This window comes from Oncorhynchus gorbuscha, unplaced genomic scaffold, assembly GCF_021184085.1.
Source record: "Oncorhynchus gorbuscha isolate QuinsamMale2020 ecotype Even-year unplaced genomic scaffold, OgorEven_v1.0 Un_scaffold_3842, whole genome shotgun sequence".
Lineage (NCBI taxonomy): Eukaryota > Metazoa > Chordata > Actinopteri > Salmoniformes > Salmonidae > Oncorhynchus > Oncorhynchus gorbuscha.
The window spans coordinates 21,232-42,308 of record NW_025747995.1 but is presented as its reverse complement, the minus strand read 5'-3'; the positions used below and the strand labels follow the sequence as shown (position 1 = coordinate 42,308).

Below are 21,077 nucleotides of genomic sequence, written 5' to 3'. Positions count from 1 at the left end.
TCTCTCCTTGTTTTCCGTACCTGCCCTGTCGGATCCTTGTCTATATTCACCGTGCTGTGTCTATGTTTTGCCCTGTCGTGTCGTGTTTCCCTCAGATGCTGCGTGGTGAGCAGGTGACTGAGTCTGCTAGGTTCAAGTGCCTTCCCGAGGCAACCTGCAGTTCTTGATCAAGTCTCCAGTCTGTTCTCGTCTTTACGAGTAGTATTATGCCTTTTGTTTTGTTAAGTATCTTACTGGATTAAAAACTCTGTTTTCGCCAAGTCGCTTTTGGGTCCTCATTCACCTGCATAACAGAAGGATCCGACCAAGGAATGGACCCAGCGACTACAGAGGCTCGTAACACTGCCGTCAAGATCCAAGGAGCCATGCTCGGCAGACACGAGCAGGAATTGTCTGCTGCTCGCCATGCCGTGGAGAACCTGGCCGCTCAGGTTTCCGACCTCTCTGGACAGTTCCAGAGTCTTCGTCTCGTGCCACCTGTTACTTCCTGGCCTGCCGAGCCTCCGGAACCTAGGGTTAATAACCCACCTTGCTACTCCGGGCAGCCCACGGAGTGCCGCTCCTTTCTCACCCAGTGTGATATTGTGTTCTCTCTCCAACCCAACACATACTCTAGCGAGAGAGCTCGGGTTGCTTACGTCATTTCACTCCTTACTGACCGGGCCCGAGAGTGGGGCACAGATATCTGGGAGGCAAGGGCTGATTGTTCTAACAATTACCAGAACTTTAAAGAGGAGATGATTCGGGTTTTTGACCGTTCAGTTTTTGGTAGGGAGGCTTCTAGGGCCCTGGCTTCCCTATGCCAAGGTGATCGATCCATAACGGATTAGAGTTTCGTACTCTTGCTGCCTCTAGTGACTGGAACGAGCCGGCGCTGCTCGCTCGTTTTCTGGAGGGACTCCACACAGTGGTCAAAGATGAGATTCTCTCTCGGGAGGTTCCTTCCAGTGTGGACTCTTTGATTGCTCTCGCCATCCGCATAGAACGACGGGTAGATCTTCGTCACCAAGCTCGTGGAAGAGAGCTCGCGTCAACGGTGTTTCCCTGCTCCGCATCGCAACCATCTCCCTCCTCTGGCTCAGAGACTGAGCCCATGCAGCTGGGAGGTATTCGCATCTCGACCAAGGAGAGGGAACGGAGGATCACCAACCGCCTGTGCCTCTATTGCGGATTTGATGGACATTTTGTCAATTCATGTCCAGTAAAGGCCAGAGCTCATCAGTAAGCGGAGGGCTACTGGTGAGCGCTACTACTCAGGTCTCTTCATCTAGATCCTGTACTACTATGTCGGTCCATCTACGCTGGACCGGTTCGGGTGCTACATGCAGTGCCTTGATTGACTCTGGGGCTGAGGGTTGTTTCATGGACGAAGCATGGGTTCGGAAACATAACATTCCTTTCAGACAGTTAGACAAGCCTACGCCCATGTTTGCCTTAGATGGTAGTCATCTTCCCAGTATCAGATTTGAGACACTACCTTTAACTCTCACAGTATCTGGTAACCACAGTGAGACTATTTATTTTTTGATTTTTCGTTCACCTTTTACACCTGTTGTTTTGGGTCATCCCTGGCTAGTATGTCATAATCCTTCTATTAATTGGTCTTGTAATTCTATCCTATCCTGGAACGTATCTTGTCATGTGAAGTGCTTAATGTCTGCCATCCCTCCCATTTCTTCTGTCCCCACTTCTCAGGAGGAACCTGGCGATTTGACAGGAGTGCCGGAGGAATATCATGATCTGCGCACGGTCTTCAGTCGGTCCCGAGCCAACTCCCTTCCTCCTCACCGGTCGTATGATTGTAGTATTGATCTCCTTCCGGGGACCACTCCTCCTCGGGGTAGACTATACTCTCTGTCGGCTCCCGAACGTAAGGCTCTCGAGGATTATTTATCTGTGTCTCTTGACGCCGGTACCATAGTGCCTTCTTCCTCTCCGGCCGGGGCGGGGTTCTTTTTGTTAAGAAGAAGGACGGTACTCTGCGCCCCTGCGTGGATTATCGAGGGCTGAATGACATAACGGTTAAGAATCGTTATCCGCTTCCCCTTATGTCATCAGCCTTCGAGATTCTGCAGGGAGCCAGGTGCTTTACTAAGTTGGACCTTCGTAACGCTTACCATCTCGTGCGCATCAGAGAGGGGGACGAGTGGAAAACGGCGTTTAACACTCCGTTAGGGCATTTTGAGTACCGGGTTCTGCCGTTTGGTCTCGCCAATGCGCCAGCTGTTTTTCAGGCATTAGTTAATGATGTTCTGAGAGACATGCTGAACATCTTTGTTTTTGTCTATCTTGACGATATCCTGATTTTTTCACCGTCACTCGAGATTCATGTTCAGCACGTTCGACGTGTTCTACAGCGCCTTTTAGAGAATTGTCTCTACGTAAAGGCTGAGAAGTGCTCTTTTCATGTCTCCTCCGTTACTTTTCTCGGTTCCGTTATTTCCGCTGAAGGCATTCAGATGGATTCCGCTAAGGTCCAAGCTGTCAGTGATTGGCCCGTTCCAAGGTCACGTGTCGAGTTGCAGCGCTTTTTAGGTTTCGCTAATTTCTATCGGCGTTTCATTCGTAATTTCGGTCAAGTTGCTGCCCCTCTCACAGCTCTTACTTCTGTCAAGACGTGTTTTAAGTGGTCCGGTTCCGCCCAGGGAGCTTTTGATCTTCTAAAAGAACGTTTTACGTCCGCTCCTATCCTCGTTACTCCTGACGTCACTAGACAATTCATTGTCGAGGTTGACGCTTCAGAGGTAGGCGTGGGAGCCATTCTTTCCCAGCGCTTCCAGTCTGACGATAAGGTTCATCCTTGCGCTTATTTTCTCATTCCCTGTCGCCATCTGAGCGCAACTATGATGTGGGTAACCGTGAACTGCTCGCCATCCGCTTAGCCCTAGGCGAATGGCGACAGTGGTTGGAGGGGGCGACCGTTCCTTTTGTCGTTTGGACAGACCATAAGAACCTTGAGTACATCCGTTCTGCCAAACGACTTAATGCCCGTCAAGCTCGTTGGGCGTTGTTTTTTGCTCGTATCGAGTTTGTGATTTCTTACCGTCCGGGTAGCAAAAACACCAAGCCTGATGCCTTATCCCGTCTGTTTAGTTCTTCTGTGGCTTCTACTGATCCCGAGGGGATTCTTCCTTATGGGCGTGTTGTCGGGTTAACAGTCTGGGGAATTGAAAGACAGGTTAAGCAAGCACTCACGCACACTGCGTCGCCGCGCTTGTCCTAGTAACCTCCTTTTCGTTCCTGTTTCCACTCGTCTGGCTGTTCTTCAGTGGGCTCACTCTGCCAAGTTAGCTGGTCATCCCGGTGTTCGAGGCACTCTTGCGTCTATTCGCCAGCGCTTTTGGTGGCCGACTCAGGAGCGTGACACGCGCCGTTTCGTGGCTGCTTGTTCGGACTGCGCGCAGACTAAGTCGGGTAACTCTCCTCCTGCCGGTCGTCTCAGACCGCTCCCCATTCCTTCTCGACCATGGTCTCACATCGCCCTAGACTTCATTACCGGTCTGCCTTTGTCTGCGGGGAAGACTGTGATTCTTACGGTTGTCGATAGGTTCTCTAAGGCGGCACATTTCATTCCCCTCGCTAAACTTCCTTCCGCTAAGGAGACGGCACAAATCATCATCGAGAATGTGTTCAGAATTCATGGCCTCCCGTTAGACGCCGTTTCAGACAGAGGTCCGCAATTCACGTCACAGTTTTGGAGGGAGTTCTGTCGTTTGATTGGTGCGTCCGTCAGTCTCTCTTCCGGGTTTCATCCCCAGTCTAACGGTCAAGCAGAGAGGGCCAATCAGACGATTGGTCGCATACTACGCAGCCTTTCTTTCAGAAACCCTGCGTCTTGGGCAGAACAGCTCCCCTGGGCAGAATACGCTCACAACTCGCTTCCTTCGTCTGCTACCGGGTTATCTCCGTTTCAGAGTAGTCTGGGTTACCAGCCTCCTCTGTTCTCATCCCAGCTTGCCGAGTCCAGCGTTCCCTCCGCTCAAGCGTTTGTCCAACGTTGTGAGCGCACCTGGAGGAGGGTGAGGTCTGCACTTTGCCGTTACAGGGCACAGACTGTGAGAGCCGCCAATAAACGCAGGATTAAGAGTCCAAGGTATTGTTGCGGCCAGAGAGTGTGGCTTTCCACTCGCAACCTTCCTCTTACGACAGCTTCTCGTAAGTTGACTCCGCGGTTCATTGGTCCGTTCCGTGTCTCCCAGGTCGTCAATCCTGTCGCTGTGCGACTGCTTCTTCCGCGACATCTTCGTCGCGTCCATCCTGTCTTCCATGTCTCCTGTGTCAAGCCCTTTCTTCGCACCCCGTTCGTCTTCCCTCCCCCTCCCGTCCTTGTCGAGAGCGCACCTATTTACAAGGTACGTAAGATCATGGACATGCATTCTCGGGGACGGGGTCACCAATACTTAGTGGATTGGGAGGGTTACGGTCCTGAGGAGAGGAGTTGGGTTCCGTCTCGGGACGTGCTGGACCGTTCGCTTATTGATGATTTCCTCCGTTGCCGCCAGGGTTCCTCCTCGAGTGCGCCAGGAGGCGCTCGGTGAGTGGGGGGGTACTGTCATGTTTTGTCATTAATTATCATGTCTTGTCCCTGTGCTTCCCTTCTATTCGTTTCCCTCTGCTGGTCTTATTAGGTTCTTTCCCTCTTTCTATCCCTCTCTCTCCCCTCCCTCTCTCACTCTCTCGCTCTCTCTTCTCTCTATCGTTCCGTTCCTGCTCCCAGCTGTTCCTATTCCCCTAATCAATCATTTAGTCTTCCCACACCTGTTCCCGATCCTTTTCCCTGATTAGAGTCCCTATTTCTCTCCTTGTTTTCCGTACCTGCCCTGTCGGATCCTTGTCTATATTCACCGTGCTGTGTCTATGTTTTGCCCTGTCGTGTCGTGTTTCCCTCAGATGCTGCGTGGTGAGCAGGTGTCTGAGTCTGCTAGGTTCAAGTGCCTTCCCGAGGCAACCTGCAGTTCTTGATCAAGTCTCCAGTCTGTTCTCGTCTTTACGAGTAGTATTATGCCTTTTGTTTTGTTAAGTATCTTACTGGATTAAAAACTCTGTTTTCGCCAAGTCGCTTTTGGGTCCTCATTCACCTGCATAACAGTCACGCTTTATTATGGACAGACTTCCCCCCCCATCTGAGCTACTGTTGTATCAATATGTTTTGACCATGACAGTTTCCAATCCAGGGTTACGCCAAACAGTTTAGTCACCTCAACTTGCTCAATTTCCACATTATTCAATACAAGACGTAGTTGAGGTTTAGGGTTTAGTGAATGACTTGTCCCAAATTGACTGCTTTTAGTTTTGGAAATATTTAGGACTAACTTATTCCTTGCTACCCATTCTGAAACTAACTGCAATACCGTGTTAAGTGTTGCAGTTATTTCAGTCACTGTAGTTGCTGACGTGTATAGTGTTAAGTTAACCGCATACATAGACACACTGGCCTTACTCAAAGCCAGTGGCATGTCGTTAGTAAAGATTGAAAAAAGCAAGATGCTTAAACAGCTACCCTGGGGAATTCCTGCTTCTGCCTGGATTATGTTTGAGAGGCTTCCATTAAAGAACACCCTCTGCCTTCTGTTAGTCAAGTAACTCTTTATCCACATTATAGCAGGGGGTGTTAAAGCCATTATAGCAGGGGGTGTTAAAGCCATATCACATACGTTTTTCCAGCAGCAGACTATGATCAATAATGTCAAAAGCTGCACTGAAATATAACAAGACAGACCCCACAATCATTTTATCATCAATTTCTCTCAGCCAATCATAAGTAATTTGTGTAAGTGCTGTGCTTGAGTGTCCTTCCCTATATGCATGCTGAAAGTCTGTTGTCAATTTGTTTACTGTGAAATAGCAACGCATCTGGTCAAACACAATTTTTTCCAGAAGTTAACTAAGGGTTGCAACAGGCTGATTGGTCGGCTATTTCAGCCAGTAAAGGGGGTTTTAATATTCTTGTCATGTTTGTCATTTATTATCATGTCTTGTCCCTGTGCTCCCCATGCTATTCGTTTCCCTCTGCTGGTCTTATTTGGTTCTTTCCCTCCTTCTATCCCTCTCTCTCCCCCTCCCTCTCTCACTCTCTCGCTCTCTCTTCTCTCTATCGTTCCGTTCCTGCTCCCAGCTGTTCCTATTCCCCTAATCATCATTTAGTCTTCCCACACCTGTTCCCGATCCTTTCCCCTGATTAGAGTCCCTATTTATTCCTTTGTGATCCGTTCCTGTCCCGTCGGTTCCTTGTTTTGTATTCACCATGCTGTGATTGTGTTTCGCCCTGTCCTGTCGTGTTTTTGCCTTCATCAGATGCTGCGTGTGAGCAGGTGGCTCTATCAACTACGGCCTGCGCCTACCCAAACGACCTGCAGTCTGTGGCCGCTTCTCTAGTTATTCCCTCTACAGACTAGAGGATTTTTGTTATTCCCTGTTTGGATTTAAATAAACTCTGTTTCTGTTAAGTCGCTTTTGGGTCCTCTTTCACCTGCATGACAGAAGGAACCGACCAAGGAATGGACCCAGCGACTTCAGACGCTCGTTACACTGCCGTCGAGATCCAAGGAGCCATGCTCGGCAGACACGAGCAGGAATTGTCTGCTGCTCGCCATGCCGTGGAGAACCTGGCCGCTCAGGTTTCCGACCTCTCTGGACAGTTCCAGAGTCTACGTCTCGTGCCACCTGTTACTTCCTGGCCTGCCGAGCCTCCAGAACCTAGGGTTAATAACCCACCTTGCTACTCCGGGCAGCCCACTGAGTGCCGCTCCTTTCTCACGCAGTGTGAGATTTTCTTGGGATTGTGTTCTCTCTCCAACCCAACACATACTCTAGAGAAGAGCTCGGGTTGCTTACGTCATTTCACTCCTTACTGGCCGGGCTCGAGAATGGGGCACAGCTATCTGGGAGGCAAGGGCTGATTGCTCTAACAAATTCCAGAACTTTAAAGAGGAGATGATTCGGGTTTTTGACCGTTCAGTTTTTGGTGGGGAGGCTTCTAGGGCCCTGGCTTCCTTATGCCAAGGTGAACGGTCCATAACGGATTATTCCATTGAGTTTCGCACTCTTGCTGCCTCTAGTGAGTGGAACGAGCCGGCGCTGCTCGCTCGTTTTCTGGAGGGACTCACGCAGTGGTTAAGGATGAGATTCTCTCCCGGGAGGTTCCTTCAGATGTGGACTCTTTGATTGCTCTCGCCATCCGCATAGAACGACGGGTAGATCTTCGTCACCGGGCTCGTGGAAGAGAGCTCGCATCAACGGTGTTTCCCTGCTCCGCATCGCAACCATCTCCCTCCTCTGGCTTTGAGACTGAGCCCATGCAGCTGGGAGGGATTCGCATCTCGAATAAGGAGAGGGAACGGAGGATCACCAACCGCCTGTGCCTCTATTGCGGAGTTGCTGGACATTTTGTTAATTCATGTCCAGTAAAAGCCAGAGCTCATCTGTAAGCGGAGGGCTACAGGTGAGCGCAACTACTCAAGTCTCTCCATCAAGGTCCTGTACTACTTTGTCGGTCCACCTACGCTGGACCGGACAGAGTGCTACATGTAGTGCCTTGATAGACTCTGGGGCTGAGGGTTGTTTCATGGACGAAGCATGGGTTCGGAAACATGACATTCCTTTCAGAGAGTTAGATAAGCCTACGCCCATGTTCGCCTTAGATGGTAGTCATCTTCCCAGTATCAGATTTGAGACACTACCTTTAACCCTCACAGTATCTGGTAACCACAGTGAGACTATTTCTTTTTTGATTTTCCGTTCACCGTTTACACCTGTTGTTTTGGGTCATCTCTGGCTAGTATGTCATAATCCTTCTATTAATTGGTCTAGTAATTCTATCCTATCCTGGAACGTTTCTTGTCATGTGAAGTGTTTAATGTCTGCCATCCCTCCCGTTTCTTCTGTCCCTACTTCTCAGGAGGAACCTGGCGATTTGACAGGAGTGCCGGAGGAATATCATGATCTGCGCACGGTCTTCAGTCGGTCCCGAGCCAACTCCCTTCCTCCTCACCGGTCGTATGATTGTAGTATTGATCTCCTTCCGGGGACCACTCCTCCTCGAGGTAGACTATACTCTCTGTCGGCTCCCGAACGTAAGGCTCTCGAGGATTATTTGTCTGTGTCTCTTGACGCCGGTACCATAGTGCCTTCTTCTTCTCCGGCCGGGCGGGGTTCTTTTTGTTAAGAAGAAGGACGGTACTCTGCGCCCCTGCGTGGATTATCGAGGGCTGAATGACATAACGGTTAAGAATCGTTATCCGCTTCCCCTTATGTCATCAGCCTTCGAGATTCTGCAGGGAGCCAGGTGCTTTACTAAGTTGGACCTTCGTAACGCTTACCATCTCGTGCGCATCAGAGAGGGGACGAGTGGAAAACGGCGTTTAACACTCCGTTAGGGCATTTTGAGTACCGGGTTCTGCCGTTCGGTCTCGCCAATGCGCCAGCTGTTTTTCAGGCATTAGTTAATGATGTTCTGAGAGACATGCTGAACATTTTTGTTTTTGTCTATCTTGACGATATCCTGATTTTTCTCCGTCACTCGAGATTCATGTTCAGCACGTTTTACGTGTTCTACAGCGCCTTTTAGAGAATTGTCTCTACGTAAAGGCTGAGAAGTGCTCTTTTCATGTCTCCTCCGTTACTTTTCTCGGTTCCGTTATTTCCGCTGAAGGCATTCAGATGGATTCCGCTAAGGTCCAAGCTGTCAGTGATTGGCCCGTTCCAAGGTCACGTGTCGAGTTGCAGCGCTTTTTTAGGTTTCGCTAATTTCTATCGGCGTTTCATTCGTAATTTCGGTCAAGTTGCTGCCCCTCTCACAGCTCTTACTTCTGTCAAGACGTGTTTTAAGTGGTCCGGTTCCGCCCAGGGAGCTTTTGATCTTCTAAAAGAACGTTTTACGTCCGCTCCTATCCTCGTTACTCCTGACGTCACTAGACAATTCATTGTCGAGGTTGGCGCTTCAGAGGTAGGCGTGGGAGCCATTCTATCCCAGCGCATTTCCAGTCTGACGATAAGGTTCATCCTTCGCTTATTTTCTCATCGCCTGTCGCCATCTGAGCGCAACTATGATGTGGGTAACCGTGAACTGCTCGCCATCCGCTTAGCCCTAGGCGAATGGCGACAGTGGTTGGAGGGGGCGACCGTTCCTTTTGTCGTTTGGACAGACCATAAGAACCTTGAGTACATCCGTTCTGCCAAACGACTTAATGCCCGTCAAGCTCGTTGGGCGTTGTTTTTCGCTCGTTTCGAGTTTGTGATTTCTTACCGTCCGGGTAGCAAGAACACCAAGCCTGATGCCTTATCCCGTCTGTTTAGTTCTTCTGTGGCTTCTACTGATCCCGAGGGGATTCTTCCTTATGGGCGTGTTGTCGGGTTAACAGTCTGGGAATTGAAAGACAGGTTAAGCAAGCACTCACGCACACTGCGTCGCCGCGCGCTTGTCCTAGTAACCTCCTTTTCGTTCCTGTTTCCACTCGTCTGGCTGTTCTTCAGTGGGCTCACTCTGCCAAGTTAGCTGGTCATCCCGGTGTTCGAGGCACTCTTGCGTCTATTCGCCAGCGCTTTTGGTGGCCGACTCAGGAGCGTGACACGCGCCGTTTCGTGGCTGCTTGTTCGGACTGCGCGCAGACTAAGTCGGGTAACTCTCCTCCTGCCGGTCGTCTCAGACCGCTCCCCATTCCTTCTCGACCATGGTCTCACATTGCCTTAGACTTCATTACCGGTCTGCCTTTGTCTGCGGGGAAGACTGTGATTCTGACGGTTGTCGATAGGTTCTCTAAGGCGGCACATTTCATTCCCCTCGCTAAACTTCCTTCCGCTAAGGAGACGGCACAAATCATTATTGAGAATGTATTCAGAATTCATGGCCTCCCGTTAGACGCCGTTTCAGACAGAGGCCCGCAATTCACGTCACAGTTTTGGAGGGAGTTCTGTCGTTTGATTGGTGCGTCCGTCAGTCTCTCTTCCGGGTTTCATCCCCAGTCTAACGGTCAAGCAGAGAGGGCCAATCAGACGATTGGTCGCATACTACGCAGCCTTTCTTTCAGAAACCCTGCGTCTTGGGCAGAACAGCTCCCCTGGGCAGAATACGCTCACAATTCGCTTCCTTCGTCTGCTACCGGGTTATCTCCGTTTCAGAGTAGTCTGGGTTACCAGCCTCCTCTGTTCTCATCCCAGCTTGCCGAGTCCAGCGTTCCCTCCGCTCAAGCGTTTGTCCAACGTTGTGAGCGCACCTGGAGGAGGGTGAGGTCTGCACTTTGCCGTTACAGGGCACAGACGGTGAGAGCCGCCAATAAACGCAGGATTAAGAGTCCAAGGTATTGTTGCGGCCAGAGAGTGTGGCTTTCCACTGAAACAACCTTCCTCTTACGACAGCTTCTCGTAAGTTGACTCCGCGGTTCATTGGTCCGTTCCGTGTCTCCCAGGTCGTCAATCCTGTCGCTGTGCGAACTAAGATTCCGCGACATCTTCGTCGCGTCCATCCTGTCTTCCATGTCTCCTGTGTTAAGCCCTTTCTTCGCACCCCGTTCGTCTTCCCTCCCCCCTCCCGTCCTTGTCGAAGCGCACCTATTTACAAGGTACATAAGATCATGGACATGCGTTCTCGGGAAGGGGTCACCAATACCTAGTGGATTGGGAGGGTTACGGTCCTGAGGAGAGGAGTTGGGTTCCGTCTCGGGACGTGCTGGACCGTTCACTCATCGATGATTTCCTCCGTTGCCGCCAGGATTCCTCCTCGAGTGCGCCAGGAGGCGCTCGGTGAGTGGGGGTACTGTCATGTTTGTCATTTATTATCATGTCTTGTCCCTGTGCTCCCCATGCTATTCGTTTCCCTCTGCTGGTCTTATTTGGTTCTTTCCCTCCTTCTATCCCTCTCTCTCCCCCTCCCTCTCTCACTCTCTCGCTCTCTCTTCTCTCTATCGTTCCGTTCCTGCTCCCAGCTGTTCCTATTCCCCTAATCATCATTTAGTCTTCCCACACCTGTTCCCGATCCTTTCCCCTGATTAGAGTCCCTATTTATTCCTTTGTGATCCGTTCCTGTCCCGTCGGTTCCTTGTTTTGTATTCACCATGCTGTGATTGTGTTTCGCCCTGTCCTGTCGTGTTTTTGCCTTCATCAGATGCTGCGTGTGAGCAGGTGGCTCTATCAACTACGGCCTGCGCCTACCCGAAGCGACCTGCAGTCTGTGGCCGCTTCTCTAGTTATTCCCCTCTACAGACTAGAGGATTTTTGTTATTCCCTGTTTGGATTTAAATAAACTCTGTTTCTGTTAAGTCGCTTTTGGGTCCTCTTTCACCTGCATGACAATTCTTGGGTAGCGGAATGACTTTAGCTTCCCTCCAGGCCCGAGGGCACACACTGAGGGCAAATATTGAGGATTTGGCAAATAGGAGTGGCAGTATCGTCTCCTATTGTTCTCAGCAATTTTCCATCTCGATTGTCAGATCCTGGTGGCTTGTCATTGTTAATAGAAAACAATAATTGTTTCACCTCTTCCACACTGACTTTACAGAATTCAAAAGTAATTCCTGTCCTTCATAATTTGGTCACATATACTTTTTAAATTCCTCATCAATCCAAGGGGATTTAACAGTTTTTTTCAGTCATTTTCTTAATGGGCCCGTGCTTATTAGTAACTGGAATAAGCAATTTCATAAATGTTTTAAGTGCAGCGTCTGGTTGCTCCTCATTACACACCACAGGCCAGCAAATATTCTTTACATCATCAACATATGAATCACTACAAACATCCTGTATGACATCTTATGCACTATATTTCACCCAGCCTTTGGAACTTTGGTTCAGCATTAGTTGTGATTAATACATCTTGATGATTTCATTCCCGTGCTGTTTGTAACTACCCTTGTATTTTGACTGACAACCGGAACCAGGTTGCAGGCATTGTTTACTGTCATGGCTGATGAAAGGAGAGGACCAAGGTGCAGTGTGGTGAGCGTACATACTTCTTTATTATAAGATGTCGCCAAAAAAAAAAACATCAAACGAAAACGTGAAGCCAACGTAGTGCTCACAGTATGGTTCTCAATCAGAGACAATGATAGACAGCTGGCCAAACCCGGCCAAACACACAGAAATACAAATCATAGAAAAAGGGACATAGAATGCCCACCCAAATCACACCCTGACCAAACCAAAATAGAGACATATAAAGCTCTCTACGGTCAGGGATGTTTGGATTTTTTCTTGAGTGGGTAGCTTGATGAGAGCCAGTCAATATTTAATATTTAAATTACCCAGAAAATATACTTCTCTGTTGATATCACATACATTATCAAGCATTTCACACATATTATCCAGAGACTGACTGTTAGCACTTGGTGGTCTATAGCAGCTTCCCACAATAATGGGCTTTAGGTGAGGCAGATGAATGTAGCATTATTACTAAAATCAGTATTTAACATTAGATTTACATGAATGTGGTTCTTTATATAGACCGCAACACCAGCCCCGTTGGCATTTGAGTATTTTCGGTAAATGTTATAACGTTCGGTAAACGTTATAATGTGTATTCCTACCACTGTATCATCAAAGGTAGTCAGAATATGAACGTAATCTGTTACAAGCAAGTTATTGACTTCATGGACCTTGTTTCTCACACTGCAAATGTTAATATGGGTTATTTTTTAGCACTTTTCTGGGTTGCTTGATTGTTTTTAATGCTTTACCGGGAGCCTATCAGAAGTAGACTTGATAGTGTAGGGTGAGCTGCACAAAGTGGTCTTCCTACTAAGGCACACGGCCTCAGTGCTAATAGTGTAACTCTGGTTCATAGGTTCATGATTACTGCATCTAATAGCTAATTAACAAAGGTATTCAGGGTAATTAGGGGGACATACATTAAGTTACTTAGATTGTGTCCCTAGGATAACTTACATTTGATGCAGCATTATGATGACTCATTGTCACAATGGTAGGGATTAACTGAGTTGGTCTTGGGTCATTGATAAGTCATTGTTTCAATGCAGCCTTGAAATGCGAGGACAGAGTCCAGGAGATGATTTGGATGGACTCCTGTTGAGCATCTTCTGTTTCCAGAAGGTGTCAACGTTATCTATAAAAGTGACTCCAGCAGAGCAACGATAATAATTTTGCCAGATGTGTAATGCCAGCAGCCTGCGGAATCTATCACACCCGTGGCCCAACGATTGGACGTTTTTTGGAGTCTTTTAATGCTAAAATCAGTTTTTTAAAATACATTTTCAGATGTTCTGAGCTAGCCCTCCTGATGTCATTTGACCCCACATAGACTATGACAGTGTCAGCTCCCGGCATCTGTCGTAAAACAGTCGGAAGCAGCCTTGTGATGTCCTCTACTCGTGCTTCTGGCCATACATGTCTCAAGTTAAGGAAGCCTGCAATTGGTATATTGTCTACAGTAATGTCCACCAGAGTTGTTGCCAGAGAATCTAATGTGCATTTCTCTACCATAATTTTTTAGAATTTGTCAGTACGTCCAACAGGCCTCACAACCACAGATCACGTGTTACCATGCCAGCCCAGGACGAAACTGCCAGAAACTGTTTCAGGGAAGCTCATCTGCGTGCTCGTTGTCCTCAAAAGGGTTTGACCTGACTGCAGTTTGGCATTGTAACCGGCTTCAGTGGGCATATGCTCAACTTAGATGGCCACTGGCACGTTGTAGCGGTGTGCTCTCCCAAATGAATCCCGGTTGAACTGTTCTGAGCAGATGGCAAACAGCGTGTATGTCGTCGTGTGGGCGAGCGGTTTGCTGATGTTAACGTTGTTCAGAGTTCCCCATGGTGGCAGTGGGGTTATGGTATGGGCAGAAATAAGTTACAGACAGAAAACACAATTGCATTTTATCGCTCGTAATTTGAATGCATAGAGAGATCGTGACGAGACCCTGAAGAGGAGTGGGAAAACATTCCACAGTAAACAGCCTGATCAACTCTTTGCAAAGGAGATGTGTCACGCTGCATGCGGCAAATGGTGGTCACACCAGATACTGACTGGTTTTCTGATCTATGCCCCTACAATTTTTAAAGGTTTCTGTGACTCACAGATTCATATCGTTATTCCCAATCACGTTAAATCCATAGATTACAGCCTAATTTATTTATTTCAATTGACTGATTTCCTTATATGAACTATAACTCAGTAAAATCTTTGTTTGTTGTATGTTGCGTTATTATTTTTGTTCAGTGTATTTATAATGAAGGGAAATGTTACCAAAACATAACATTGTCTAACAAATGTGAGTAATTGCCTAATTGAGGGTTTGGCTGTCCAGGTAAAGACTGAATAAAGTTATAAGATCCACAACTTGCTTGTAGTTCATGTTTGGGTTGATGACAAAACTAAAGCTTGTTTATTGGATTCATTAAAAGCTGTAGTTTTGGTCCTCATCCTTGTCTCTTTGAGTGTTTGTGTCCTAACTTCATTCCGGATCATGGTCCACAGCAAGGCCCAATCCTGAATGGTGGATCACATTAATGAATGACGATGTTAGGAAAAGGTGTGTGTTTATCTGCCATGCAGATCATTATCCAGTTTACCGAATTCCTGTCCTTCATGTACAATAAACCATGAATATCTGTATCACAATAATATTACAGGGCCATTACCTGAACGGACACAAAGGTCACTGCAATGTGGCTTACAGTAAATGGGGAACTTCCTTGTCACCTGGCTGGCAGCTCTAAAAGATAGTACCTCAGCCAATTCTAGAGCATCATACTGTGAGTGTACTAGAAGCACTTTCTAAATCTGGAACAGAACAAAGTATTCCAACAACGATGGAAACTGCAGTAGCCATCTCTCTCACTCTGTTCATACTCTCAGGTAAAGCATATATCTTTTGTCTCTTTAAACCGCTTGTTACCTAGGCCATACTTTACAGCTATTTGAGTTGTAAATTTACATTGTAGTTACAATGTAATTGCACATAGCCCTAACTGCACAATAACTACACTCGTTGCTAATTTCACACAGCTACAGTTTATTTTAATTTAAATTGAATTATTGTACTCTGATTACCAAAGTAGGGGAGAGAACTCTCTGTCAGAGATCATGTCTTATTCAGTTTATTGATTCATGTATTTGTCAGATACCACGTGAAATTAGTAAAATGTTGATTCCACATCCTATTCTCCTGTGTTTGAACTACAAATGTTGGCTACACTCCTTTTTGTGCAAGACAGTCTGTCTGTGTTGTGTGTACGTATAGCTAGCTATGTCTGACTATTAGTGCTGTGTGATTGTTAATTGCTTTGCTTTGGCAATGTTAACACATGTTTCCCATGCCAATAAAGCCCTCATTTAATTTTAGGAGCAGCTTGAATTGAATTGAATTGTTACTGGGCCTGTTCTCTGAGTCAGTCATTTAGAATGGTCCTGAATAATGGAACGTTTTAGTGTGCAGTGTGTACCACCATGTACAGTATGTTGTCTGAGCCCAGGCTCTCTGCCGTCCTGTATTCCCTCCAGGTATCTGTGCTGGTCAGGGTCTGTTTCCACAAGGTTCTGTGAATGGAGCAGAAGGAGGGACAGCGATGTTCATCACAAATCTAATCCCACCAGCCCAGCCGTTCATAACAATATCCTGGAGTGTTGGTGGAGCCAACATTATAACCTCTACCGGTGATGACTCTATAGGGCCTGGATACGGAGACAGGATCACTCTGAACAAAACTACTGGATCTCTGGAGCTCAGGAATCTGACCCTGGCTGACAGTGGAGGATACAGAGTGGCTATAACAACAGCTACAGCAGAAACAATCAATGGATCAACTGAACTGGTTGTGTATGGTAAGTCCAAGTGCCGTGACAAAGAGAGTTAAAGCTCAAATCCTTAAATGAAAAAATAACAAAGTGGTTGTCCCACTTCAGTTTTGGTAAAAAGCTTAGATATGGGCCTGGTGAAATGAAACAATTCTCCAATTTATAGACAGAGCTATGGATATCAACATGATAGTTTTAACCATCTTTTGAGGCTATACAGTGTTTGTTTACATTTATATTATTTACAAACATTGGATATGACTGTTGAACTAAGATTAGGAGGCACATACGTCAATTCAACATCTATTCCACTTAAATTCAACGTAATTTCAGGTGTAAACAACATTAATTCAACCAGCGTGTGCCCAGTGGGAAGTCACATTCAATAGTCAATGGGTATATGTCATCAATTTAGAAGTGGTAAAATATATGTGGCAATAAGGATTAAGAGTTTAGTTACAATGAGGAAAGTTTGAAATGGATATCACTTGACCTTATCCTCATCATCATCATCAAAACCATACAAATCATCATCATCTTGATGTCTTCGATATTCCTCAGTCTTTGGCTATGTTCTCTTGTTTTACAGAGAATATATCTGATGCCAACATCACAGGACCATCAAACCATCTGTTTGCAGATTGGAGCTCCGCCAACTTAACCTGTGAGGCTGCTGGTAACATCACTACTATACAATGGACGAAGGAAGGTCAGCCTCTGTCTGCTGGTGGCAATATATTATTCTCAGAGGAAAACAGGAAAGTATCCATCAGTCCTGTGAAGAGACAGGACAGCGGAGAATATGTGTGTAAACTCACCAACCCTGCCACCTCTGCTACTGCCTCCTATAACGTGATAGTGAACTGTGAGTAAAGGTCTATAACTAATCTAATAATCTATGAGTCGGATTCTCAGACACAGATTAAGCCTAGTCCTGAACACCTAACAAGCATGCTTCCAAGTATTTTAAATCCAGGACTAGGCTTAAAGCTGCAATATTTTAATTATTGGGCGACTCGACCAAATTCACATAGAAGTGTGAGTTATAGATCTGTCATTCATTGAAAGCAAGTCTAAAAAGCAATAGATCTGTTCTATGTGCGCTATTTCTATGTTTCCACATCTTACATTTAATTTTACTTTTGGCTTTGTACACCAGCTTAAAACAGCTGAAAATACAATATTCTGGGTTATGGAAAATATGTATAAAAGTAATTTAGATGGTTCTATAATTCTCGTCACAATACTTGCTTGTTTTGTCACATAAACTGAAATTAGGCAAACTTCTTGAATTTTAGCAACCAGGAAATGGTGGACCGATTTCTGCATAGTGCATCTTTAATCTGTGTCTGGGAAAACTGCCCTATGAGATATTACACTCGGAAAGGCCCAATTCTTAGAGCCCACTGTCATGTTTTGTCATTTATTATCATGTCTTGTCCCTGTGCTTCCCATTCTATTCGTTTCCCTCTGCTGGTCTTATTAGGTTCTTTCCCTCTTTCTATCCCTCTCTCTCCCCCTCCCTCTCTCGCTCTCTCTTCTCTCTATCGTTCCGTTCCTGCTCCCAGCTGTTCCTATTCCCCTAATCATCATTTAGTCTTCCCACACCTGTTCCCGATCCTTTTCCCTGATTAGAGTCCCTATTTCTCTCCTTGTTTCCCGTACCTGCCCTGTCGGATCCTCATATATAATTCACCGTGCTGTGTCTATGTTTTGCCCTGTCGTGTCGTGTTTCCCTCAGATGCTGCGTGGTGAGCAGGTGTCTGAGTCTGCTAGGTTCAAGTGCCTTCCCGAGGCAACCTGCAGTTCTCGATCAAGTCTCCAGTCTGTTCTCGTCTTTACGTGTAGTATTATGCTTTTTGTTTTGTAAAGTTTATTCTGGATTAAATACTCTGTTTTCGCCAAGTCGCTTTTGGGTCCTCATTCACCTGCATGACACCCACTTTGCTTCTGTTCAGGTCATGTGGTCAGGAAAAATTCTTGGCCCTCATCATACAGCTGCAGGATCTTAATTTGATTACCCTGTTGCATGATAACTTTCCTGCATTTCCTGCACTTTCACGTATTGAGGTTTTAAAAGACTTCTGAAGTTTGTCATTTTCATTTTGAAATTATGTAGCAAACCCTACAAAGATGTCCATTAATTATAAAACAATAACAAATTCATAATTTTTCTGCTGTAGCATACTGGCTCAAATTAAGATACGACATCTGTGCATGTTGTATTTACTACTACAGTCTGAGGGTCTTCTGCTCTTGGGCTTACAGATGGACCAGATTCCATGACCATCCTGGGCCGACACATCGCTGAGGTGGAGTCATTCACCCTTATTTACTGCTCTGTTCAGTCTGTACCGCCTGCTACGTTCACCTGGTTGTTCAATGGGCAGCAGACAGGTGTACATGAAGCTGGATACATCATAAGGAGCGTCAGCTACAACAACAGTGGGGACTACAGATGTGATGCTCGGAATGATCTCACCGGAAATGTTATCAGTGTGGACCATAGTCTGTCAGTGAGAGGTACTGCTCTCTGATACATTCACCATTAGATGTAGACCATCAAAGCTAACTAATGGCAAAACGATCAACATCCAATCAGCATCAGTTCTATAGGTTGTGTTTTGTTTATTGATTGAGTTCCTGTGTTGGTGCAATGCAGATAAAACCCCTCCACCCCTAAGCCCAGAGGGAGCAGCAGGTATAGCAGTCGCTGTGATGTTGGTAGTGGTTGCTGTAGCTCTTGGTCTCTATTTCGGCATAACTCCTCATCGGTGAGTCTATGAAACCAATGTGATTGGTTACGCCAATAAGTCATTTTTCTTCTGGTGTAACAAAAACTGGAAACCATTGATTTCAAGAGGAAACATTTCTTCCATCAATTGTGGGGAAATAACAATACATTTCAAAAAGACAATTGAGGTTTTGTGTATAAATATGTTGCAGACCATTTTGGAAGTAAATGTAAATGTTTTCTGTATGTTGTTTAGGAACAAGAAAGGGAACAATGAAGAGAAAGGTAAGAGAAAAACATGATCATTTTAGTCTAGTACACTTTTTTTTCAATTACTGTATGGAAATATCATTCATACACGTTTTGAGATGAAAGTGGAGAGCCTTTCTGTGCTGAAGTTGATGACCACAGTTGTCCTTTATCATCTTTGATGTCCATCAGATACAGACGCACTGAGCAGATCATCCCAGACAAAGGATATGTCCATGTCCAGCACTGACAAAGTACATGAGGGGCACGAACTTACTTCCCAAATCCAGGACAGAACCCATCATCGCAAGCAACCACAATCAGGCACCAGCCATACAATAGCCACCAGCCATTCACCAGGAACTAAAGGTCAGAGAGAGGTTTGCGTATAGAGTGTAGCAAATATTTGCGAGCTGACAACAATCTGTCTCGTTATCAACTTCATCAGCTGCTATTTTGTTTTTCTCTCTCTCCACCCACCACATGCCCACACAGCTTCTGCAGGTGTACACGAGTATGAGTGTATAATAATTAAGAAAACTGGAGCTCCAACACCACCTTCAAGAGTGAGTTTCCACCACAAAGTTAAATTAAACACTTATGATATTGTATACCTATGGTTCCCACCATGTCCTGTAGGAGTTAGTTACAGCGATAGCAGCATTGTGACAGACTGTGGGTCTGTTAGTATACTGTAGAGACTGAGTCCTTTACTGTTCTCTCAGGGAAAGCTTCCTACCAGACAAACCAACACTGACACTGTAAGTAGTACTGCTCCTCTGGCACCTTGCTGGCACCTTACTGCATTGCAGCATTTTGTTATAGCTGTAATGAAAAGGAGCACTCTCCAATACACAATCTTTGATGTACCACATCATCCCTAAATAACCTACCTAGGTATAGGTATAGATGATTTACACAAACGTACTCAGTGTGTCTTGTTCTGTCTTTACTAAACCCGGGAAATCCAGGGCTCCACCAAGTAAAGCAAAAGTATAAATTGGTAAGTGAACTGTTTATTGGATACTCGTTATGATATTACCTTGGATTATACTTGTTTTATAGCTTTATAGTTGCCTAGTTGTCTCAAGCTCTCGCTCTCGCTCTCGCTCTCGCTCTCGCTCTCGCTCTCGCTCTCGCTCTCGCTCTCCACTCTCCCTGACTCAGAGAGCAGCTGATCTCAACTACATATCTTCAGTTGGCTCTGGACTTCACCCATCAGGTTTTACACCTTAATCAAGTAAACATGGACACAACAAACGACTGGATGACCAGCCAAGAAGACTAGACACTACTGTACTCCACCTCCGATGAGACACTGGTCTTTGTCTAATTGCTCAATGTAATATAGACCAGGTAACAGCACACTGAGACACAAGGACAAATTGTATCCCCTTAAATTACACACACCAGTTGAAGTCCTACTCATTTCAATTGACTTTCCCTGGTCAAACTGCCATCCCTCAGACCATAATGACCTGTGTTACATTAAATACCATCAGGGGAGTTTTCATAGAAACTTCCTACACTGAACCACATTACACATGTAACAGATGTAACATCAGGTTTTTTCCTCTGAAAGGAGGAAGTTTGAGTGCTCCTGCTATGCTTGCTAGTGCACTATATAGGATGCAGAAGATTCACTGAAATTCCAATAAAATAATGGAATTAATGTTTTATTCATCTCATGCACTGAACGATGCAACATGTATGGATTTTGTTAATGACTCTGGAATTGGGTGTAATACAAATAATCTTGACCCTCACACTTTATTTAGAATAATATTATACACATATTATACACATCTCATGCACTGTGAGTGTTAAATGAGTAGAGTTGGAGTGGATGAAAATATCACAAACGAGTACATCAACAACTTTGTATTTATCATAGGTCTCTGTTCACTATAGGGTCTTGTAAATATTTCTTATTTTGTCTCACAGTATTAACTGAACAATAAAGAAATGAATCCCAATGTGAAATATCTTGGAACATACAATCTCTGTGTTGCATTTCATTCATATAGCTAGTTTTTTGAGTAGGAAGAGAGATGAAGGCAGCAAAAGTTCTCTTTGATATCGGCAGCACTGATCGGTCAAATCTGTAGGGATGCAAAGAGAATCTAATTATTCCTAGTTTATGTTTCTCTCTCTGTCTCTCTGTCTGTCTCTCCAATAATCTATGTTCCTCTATCTCCCACTCTCTCCCCCTTCTCTGCATCTCCAGTAGTTTTGACAGCCCAGGTCAGTGTTGACCAACAGACGATGGCATACTTGGCTAATGATGTCACACTACTTAGTCAGTTGCTCCAGGACAATCTCACTCTGTTTATGTGGCGGTAAGAGCAAACAG

General features: G+C 45.9%; 1 protein-coding gene across 1 annotated transcript; it reads left to right on the top strand.

The window, feature by feature from the left end:
• The first annotated feature begins 11,821 nt into the window (after positions 1 to 11,821).
• LOC124028203 (carcinoembryonic antigen-related cell adhesion molecule 6-like) lies at positions 11,822 to 20,719 on the top strand. The gene is made up of 11 exons (XM_046340314.1): positions 11,822 to 14,802; positions 15,448 to 15,768; positions 16,331 to 16,606; positions 18,010 to 18,264; positions 18,404 to 18,515; positions 18,732 to 18,760; positions 18,917 to 19,093; positions 19,220 to 19,290; positions 19,450 to 19,485; positions 19,696 to 19,727; positions 19,892 to 20,719. The coding sequence occupies exons 1-10, from the start codon at positions 14,757 to 14,759 to the stop codon at positions 19,708 to 19,710; spliced, it is 1,338 nt and encodes a 445-aa protein (XP_046196270.1). The 5' UTR covers positions 11,822 to 14,756; the 3' UTR covers positions 19,711 to 19,727; positions 19,892 to 20,719.
• Positions 20,720 to 21,077: the final 358 nt, after the last annotated feature.